Genomic DNA, 8,543 nt, shown 5'->3' on the forward strand with positions numbered 1-8,543 from the left:
TTAAACTTCCATGAACCTGTAATTCAATACCTTTATCGTTTTTATTATTTTTCTTTCGTACTCTATTGATATTCTCCCATACTTCTCTATTCCCCTTTGCATCCTATAAATCAATACAAATTTTGCTTTCGCTTTTCTCAATTCCTTTACAACTTTATTACGTAAGTGCTGAAATGTCCTTCTATCATGAGCTAACCCTGATTTAAGCGCTATTTTTTAAAGCATGGTCCCTCTGTTTCGTTAACTTCCATAATTATTCATTTAGCCAAGGCAAATTCTGCTTCTTTCTAGAAAAAGTGACATTTTTACTAAATTCACCCTTAATCTTATTAATTATTACCATTAAACATTCAGAGGCAGCTTCTAAATTATCTGTAGCCAGAATCTCATTCCAATCTAGTTTTTTAAATTCCTCTTCAAATTTGTTTTTAAGTCTTTTTGGTATAATATTTAGCACATTTTCTTTTTCTTATTGATATAAAAACCTGTGTTTTGTTAATTGTCTTACCACTAATATAAGATTATGATCTGATATTATGATCTGATAGCCTAATAAATGTATTGACTTTCTGGTTTGTTGCTAAATATTAAATCAATTTGAGTTTCAGATGATGAGGTGATTCTAGTAGGGCCCTGGATTAACTGTATGAGGTCAAAATGACTTACTATCCCCTGAAGCTTTTTCCTATCTTCTGACAGCATTAAAGTTCAAACCTGTTGTTCCAGTGTCTGGATTCGACCCTCGGCTCTCGCCAGCTGTGTCAATAACTCCAGCTTCTCACTGTCTGAGAAAGGCTGATGGGTCTGACATCAGAAGCAGTAATAAAATAAAGAGTGTTGTTCATGCAGCATATTTGAGGTGTAACTAGTGGTGGTCTCAGGTTTACCTGCACAGGCTGCTGAATGATAACAGGTGGTGGGAGATTACGCAGTCTTTGCAGCTCTTCTCTGAGTCGAGAGTTTTCTGCCGCCAGCACAGGCTCGATCTCTCTCCTCTTGAGCTCCTCTGCATCTATATACATACACGGCACGTTTACATAGTCATTTGTTGTGCTTTTGACAATTTGTATTAATAAATATAGTAGAAAGAGGACAAGAAATTACGGAAAGAGAGAGTAGAAATGTAATTAGGTGTTCCAAGCGAGCTAACTACTGCTTATATGTACTTTTACGTAGTAATCTTTGGCACGTATTTTTTTAGCTTGTAATACCGACATGAATAATACACAAAATCATGTGCTAAAAATTCAGAGCACCTTAGTGAACACATCAGTGGTGTCTACTAAGCTATTTCTGTTTCTAATACTATTAAGAACTAATCAGAGCGTAACTTGTGCTAAGGAAAGTAATGATACTTCCAAACATGTGCTAAAACCCACTCAGAACACCTTAGCTGAATTTGCTAAGTTAACTTTTGCTAAAGCCTAAGCTGGTTGGCTGGTTTTAGCTGGTTTAAGATGGAAGTAGCTGGTTTTAGCTGGTCTCCTGGCCATGCTGGTCAAGGTGGTTTTAGCTAGTTGTTCGAGCTGGTCTCCCAGCCTGACCATCTAAATGGCCAAAACCCCTCTAAAACCAGCCTGCTGACCAGCCTAGACCAGCCTAGACCATGCTGGATGACCAGCTAAAACCAGCCTGCTGACCAGCCTAGACCATACTGTGTGTTCCAAGCAAGCTAACTACTGCTTATATGTACTTTTACGTAGTAATCTTTGGCACATATTTTTTTAGCTTGTAATACCGACATGAATAATACACAAAATCATGTGCTAAAAATTCAGAGCACCTTAGTGAACACATCAGTGGTGTCTGCTAAGCTATTTCTGTTTCTAATACTATTAAGAACTAATCAGAGCGTAACTTGTGCTAAGGAAACTAATGATACTTCCAAACATGTGCTAAAACCCACTCAGAATAACACCTTAGCTGAATTTGCTAAGTTAACTTTTGCTAAAGCCTAAGCTGGTTGGCTGGTTTTAGCTGGTTTAAGATGGAAGTAGCTGGTTTTAGCTGGTCTCCTGGCCATGCTGGTCAAGGTGGTTTTAGCTAGGTCTCCCAGCCTGACCATCTAAATGGCCAAAACCCCTCTAAAACCAGCCTGCTGACCAGCCTAGACCATACTGGATGACCAGCTAAAACCAGCCTGCTGACCAGCCTAGACCAGGCTTGATGACCAGCTAAAACCAGCCTAGACCAGCCTAGACCAGGCTGGATGACCAGCTAAAACCAGCCTGCTGACCAGCCTAGACCAGCCTAGACCATACTGGATGACCAGCTAAAACCAGCCTAGACCAGCCTAGACCATGCTGGATGACCAGCTAAAACCAGCCTGCTGACCAGCCTAGACCATGCTGGATGACCAGCTAAAACCAGCCTGCTGACCAGCCTAGACCAGGCTGGATGACAAGCTAAAACCAGCCAACCAGCATAGGCTGTTTTTTTTCAGCAGGTAATACTTTTGCTAATACTTACCATTAAGTATTGAGTACTCAGGAGTACTCATTGAGTACATATTCATATTCAGAGTAGGTTTTTTAGCATTGTAGCGGCAAGTTTTGAAAATGTAAAAATCTAATAAATTATGTCAGAATGATAATATTACGATAGAAATCTGGGAGAAAAAAATGCCAGCTAGTTAATATTGGTGGTGGTAAAAGTTTACTAAACGGGCTGAAGAAATGGCAGCATTACCTGTATACGCATTAGAACAATGCCTTGACTAATCTTTATATGCTTAAATGAGATGTGGGAAGTGGGAGGAATTATACCGATCCGGTCAGCAATCTCGCTCTTGGTCATGACGTCAGTGTCGGTGTCGTCCAGCAGGGTGAGGTCCTGATGCAGAGACAGATCCCGCCGCAGCTGACTGTTCTCAGACTCCAGCGCGCTCACCTGAGAGCGCAGCGCCAGGATGTCATCTGCCATCTTATGCATCGCCGCACGGTAGTTTTCCAGCTCCTGCAGGAGAAATAAAAATGGATTTGTACATACAATATGACCTGCAAATATGGATTTCAATTACTTTCCATTTAGGAGTTTCCTATAAGTAGGCTATATACAAACCTAGCCCTAGAAAATATGATGGTATCAGATGGAGGTAGCATGGTACTTTGGTATACACCACAGTTTTTGTTGTTTTTTTCAGTTTTGTACTCCAAGATGGATAAAAGAATACCATTGTACTATCTTGTAATTTGGTGTTTATCCTAACATTGATTTTTATAAAGATTAGAACAATAGATTTTGTAATCATCATCCATTATTAATTCATACTGACAATGTTTGAAAGCATTTATAGTCAAGATTCATTAATGAAGGGCCACAAGTGGTGCTAAGGGTCTGCAAAAAAAAAGAATAATAATAATAATTATATATATAGTATACACACACACACACACACACACATATGTATACATATATGTATATATCTATATATATATGTGTGTGTGTGTGTGTGTGTATAAGGCTCTCAAAGGTTTTTTAACATTTTTAATAATTTAATAATTATAATAAGAATAACTGTATTCTTTTAATAAATAAATTTAATAAAAAGGACACATTTTCCTTAATATATTAACAATTTAGTACAATGTCAATTTAAAAGCCAGTTATTTCATTTTGGAAACATTTATTTAATTCTGTAATGTACATGTAATATCTTTCTCGCACAAGAATATGATGGTTTAAGCTGGTCTCCCAGCTAAAGAAGTGGCCAAAACCCCTCTAAACCAACAAGCTAAACCAGCTATGACTAGTCTGGAAGCTAAAACCAGCCAACCAGTTTAGGCTGGGTTTAGCAGGTTTTCTTTTTTTTTAGCAGACCCCTAGCGCCACTTGTGTCTCTCTCCAGCAGGGGGAGTATAAATAGATTTGTACACATGAAATATAGCTGCTTTTATATCTTGGTAAGGGTGTAGGAACACAAGGAGATCATCATATTTAAGGGTCATTGGCATCAACAAGTTTAAATATCCATCCTGTATTTGTTTGACCATTAATAGACCTTAGTCAGGTTAGGTTATGGTAAGGGTTAAGGTCTATGCAGAGAGTGACAGTTGCAGTTTGCTGCCACAAGGTAGAATCAAAGTCACATGTGTTGTGATCAGTCGGGATGCTGAGGGCTTCACCGCGCCAAAACAGCCTTAACATCAGTCTGTGTGTCTGAACTCGACTATCTAATTAACATGAATTTAAATGCTTTGCTCAAACCATTTAATCATTTTAAAAGCCAAGACAAATAAACTGTTACTTTTAAAGCGTGGTTGGGTTGAAACAGCCGCTGTCATACAATCAGTCAGTCTGAAAAGGCTTCGCTGTAGAGCTAGTACAAAGTAATCAATCCTCGGGCTGTAGTTTCTGGCAGATACTGAAACCCGAGTGAGAACTGGGTACACAGAGGATATATACAGGGATTACGATGAAATCCACCAAGTGAAAGGTATTTTCTTCCAGAATCCCTTTTCTGAAACTGCTGGACATTGATCAAAATGTGCAGGCAGACATTGTCACCTAAAGTAAAGCTAGACAGAGCTAAAATTATACCGTCACAGTCATATACCCTTGTGAAAAATATAAGTAATTGTGCTGAATGTGGACTTGTAGTGTGCTTCAAATCTTAAAAGTATATTTTTAGAAACTGTACTTGCATATAGAAAGCCATGTGTAGGTTACTTTAAGAGACACGCTTTCACAACACACTTAAGTATGCTTCCTAACACACTTAAGAACACTTTTAAAAAGTGCACTTTGTAAATGTCAAAGTAAAGGTTTTCCTTATCTTTTATTGTGCTTTAAAGAAGTAAACGCATTTTGATTGGTTTACTAACATACTAAAGCACACTGATTATAACTGTAAATGTTATTTTAAATGATAATTTTAAGTGTTATTAAATACATGACATACACATTTAAATAGAAATGACATGAAAGTATAATTTCATTTACTATAGATGTTTGTCAGTACATTCGGCAGTACACTTTAACAATATTTCTAAGACAATAAAGTAAATATGTACTCAAGTCCTACTTAAGTATGTCAACAAGCACTCTTAAGTTTAACTATTTGCATTTAATATAAATTTAAACTCTGATACGTGTCATGCAATTAAGTGTCTGAAAACATTACATTCAGTTCCCACTTAAGTATCAGCCTTTTCTTTAAGTATATTATTTTTCATAATAAGTACTCTTTTTAAAAGTATACTTACAGTAAGTGTACTTATTTTCACAAGGGTACTCACACAATTAGGCTGAATGGGTCACTTTGGCACGTCTAAATTTGTCAACATGTCTTTATTTTGAATAGTTCGTTCTATAGCACTGAACAATAGATTTTATTGAGACATTAGCATAGTACTAAACAGACAGCAGACGAGGGGCATTGTGGGATGTACCACACTTCCAGGCCTCCTTTTGTGCCCTTGTGTTAGTCGTATGTCGCACGTCATGTAATATGCCACAAGGCGTCTGCTTTTCGCTCAGGGTCACTGTGTGCAGGAAGGGGGTCTGTCTGAGAGTCACATGGGGGGTCGGGTGTGCAGAAACGGGAGGGGCGGGAGAGGGACTGATTAGGCGATTCCAATCTGGGCCAGTGTGCTTGTGGCTCCCTGGGGTCGTCTGAAAGAAATTGAGCGCTTAATTGAAAGGGCACACATGCAAGGTGAGAATGATGATCGGTGATGAGATGGGGCCCGTGGAGGGGACGAGACGGAGGGAATCATCTCAACCCAATGAAAGAGTGAATGGAGAGTGAGATTGGTCCCTGCAGACCCTCCGTAGTCTGTACTGTTGCTCCAAACAATCACATTATAAAAGCACATATGGGCCGGCCTCTCTCTCTTTGTTTCTCTGCAGGATGATTCACAACGATTCAGTCATGATGAGAAAAGAAAAGCCAATACAGTCTTTCCATTTCAACAGACCGTCATACAGTAGAATGAACACTGCAGACATATAAAGGTCACCTTGAGATGGTCCTCAGGGATTTTATTTGAATTTCTGTGGTGTGAAAATTCACAAAGAATAACAACAGAATAAAGTATGCTTTGTTTTATGTGTATGCTCGGATATGTCATTAATATCATCATCAGCAGAGTACATTTTTCTAACTGCGCATACTCTTTTTGCTTAGCTCGCTTATGCATCTTGCATCAACTAATTTGTCCACAAGGTGGCGACACTTGTGGCCCACTGTTTTGCAACCAAAAAAGCAATGAAAGAGATGGAACAATAATAACAAACTACTGGAGATGCAACAACGGACGCCCGCTTTGACGAATGGCTGTGAGAATCAGTTGAGAGATTATTTTTATTCTCTAATTTAATAATTAGATAAAAAAAATTATCACTCATAACTCCTGAAGCGAAATAACGCAAACACTTAATTTACTTTCCATCTTAAAGGAATAGTTCACCTAAAAATGAAAATGTACTGATAATGTACTCATCCTCAGGCCATCTACGATGTAGATGAGTTTATTTCTTCATCAGAGCAGATTTGGAGAAATGTAGCATTACATCACTTGCTCAGCAGTGGATCCTCTGCAGTGAATGGGTGCCGTCAGAATGAGAGTCCAAACAGCTGATAAAAACATCACAATAATCCACAAGTAATCCACTCCAGTCCATCAAGTAACAACTTGTGAAACCAAAATCTGCATGTCTGTAACCAACAAATCCATTATAAAGATGCTTTTAACTTCAAACCGTTGCTTCTGGCCAAAATACAAGTCCTCTATCATAACATTGATTTCTGTAGTGAAAAAGTCTCGTCTGAATCAGGAGAGAAATCTGCACAGCACTGTTTACAAGTAAAACCAGTCCAAAAACTGTTCTAAACAAATATGTCGGTAGATTTTGATTTGAGAGGACAACAGGGATGGACTTTTTCACTGGAGGAGTGTTATTTTAGATTTTGGGCTTTTGGCCAGAAGTGATGATTTGAAGCTAAAAAATGCCTTAATGATGGATTGTTTTCTTACAAACACACAGCTTTTTGTTTCACAAGACATTAATTGATGGACTGGAGTGGTGTGGATTACTTGTGGATTATTGTGATGTTTTTAATCAGCTGTTTGGACTCTCATTCTGACGGCACCCATTCACTGCAGAGGATTCATTGGTGAACAAGTGATGTAATGCTACATTTCTACAAATCTGCTCTGATGAAGAAACAAACTCATCTACATCTTAGATGGCCTGAGGATGAGTACATTTACAGTAAATTTTCATTTTTAGGTGATCTATTCCTTTAAGATGGAAAGTAAATGAAAGAATGAAAGTCTTTTTGAGGAAACACAGAACTTCTGGCAAAGCAGTAGCACACATAACAAGAATCTACAGTTTTGTTACTCACTTTAGTTTGATGTTCAGTGACTTCACCTGCATGAGGGTCATCTTCGAAATCAGGCATTGGTGGACTGAAAAGGAAGTATTTACAGCAAAAAAAATAAAGTAATTATAGGTTCAAACCAAAGCCAAAAACTGTTGATAACTGTAGTAAACATCAAGTGATACTCATTTACCTTTTGAGTGGTGATTGAACATCAAACGTTCGGTTGAGCTGAGACTTTGACTTTTTCTGTGGTACAGATTCTGTCCTGGTCTGAGTTCTAAGCTTTTTGAGGAGGTGAAGATACTCCGGCAGGATTTTTGAGAGAGCGTCATGTGACGGCAAATCATAGGAACCCCTTTCCATCTGAGAGACAAACAAACAAACAGCATGCTTAACAACAGATCCTGAGAAAAAGTAGTAGCGATAACTATATCAGGCCATTTCAACAATATGGTTGGTACACATACCTGTGCGCTCGCAGGTTCATTCGGTGGTTTCTCTGAGTTCTGCATGAGGCTGGACGGTTCACAGCACTTGACAGGAATATTAAACAGCTGAATGAATGGCTGGATGAAGTGACAGCTCTGACTATGTTAGCAACCTGACCTTGGGTTTCCACAACACAAATCCTGCCTGGCAACTTTATAGTTGCTAAACAAAACATTTATGCAGATACAGGTTTCAGTATAAAGTCAAACACCACTTGTGTTAACTAGCAAAATCCTTTCTAGCTGTTTTGTGCTAAAAGAGCGCCATCCAGATGCACAGGCTCTGGTCTGGTCTGAGATTGATGAGCAGTGAGTGCGAATGGTTTGTGCTCATGCTGTGAGGAGCTTGTTTCTTATTCTGCGAGTGGCTGTCAGCTCAGCACGACACCTGTACGCCTCCAAATACAATGTGTTCCTCTCCCCACGCCAAAGGTTACTGCGTATTAATATTCATTAAGCAGCGCCATGAATCATTAGACGATCATCTGACACCACTGAACTCTGAATATTGTTTTGCTTTAAAGGACATAATGGAAATAGGCCACAAGAGCAGGTTAATCAGAATATGATATCAGAACCAAGAGGAAATTAACATACTGTACGGTTAGCCAGTCATTTACTAGTATTATCTATATTATTATTATAGCCACTGTATTTTATTATGAACTGTTTTCTATTTGAGTATATTTTAAAATGTAATTTATTCCTGTGATGCAAAGCTGTTG

The 8,543-nt window shown here is 38.5% G+C and overlaps 1 protein-coding gene across 1 annotated transcript; it reads right to left on the reverse strand.

Moving 5' to 3' along the window:
- Positions 1-708: 708 nt before the first annotated feature.
- LOC107589343 (coiled-coil domain-containing protein 33-like) lies at positions 709-7,857 on the reverse strand. The gene is made up of 6 exons (XM_016277757.1): positions 7,798-7,857; positions 7,521-7,693; positions 7,352-7,415; positions 2,766-2,955; positions 888-1,012; positions 709-804 (listed from the first exon to the last, which is right to left on the reverse strand). The coding sequence occupies exons 1-6, from the start codon at positions 7,840-7,842 to the stop codon at positions 709-711; spliced, it is 693 nt and encodes a 230-aa protein (XP_016133243.1). The 5' UTR covers positions 7,843-7,857.
- Positions 7,858-8,543: the final 686 nt, after the last annotated feature.

The sequence above is a fragment of the Sinocyclocheilus grahami genome, unplaced genomic scaffold (genome assembly GCF_001515645.1).
Source record: "Sinocyclocheilus grahami isolate Dianchi unplaced genomic scaffold, SAMN03320097.WGS_v1.1 scaffold115.1, whole genome shotgun sequence".
Taxonomy (NCBI): Eukaryota; Metazoa; Chordata; class Actinopteri; order Cypriniformes; family Cyprinidae; genus Sinocyclocheilus; species Sinocyclocheilus grahami.

Coding starts and splice junctions, on each gene's coding strand:
- LOC107589343 (XM_016277757.1), bottom strand. CDS start 7,842: ATGCAGAACTCAGAGAAACCACCGAATGAACCTGCGAGCGCACAG. Junction 7,416..7,520: donor GTTCAATCACCACTCAAAAG/GTAAATGAGTAT, acceptor CTTCCTTTTCAG/TCCACCAATGCCTGATTTCG. Junction 1,013..2,765: donor CGAGATTGCTGACCGGATCG/GTATAATTCCTC, acceptor GTATGTATATAG/ATGCAGAGGAGCTCAAGAGG.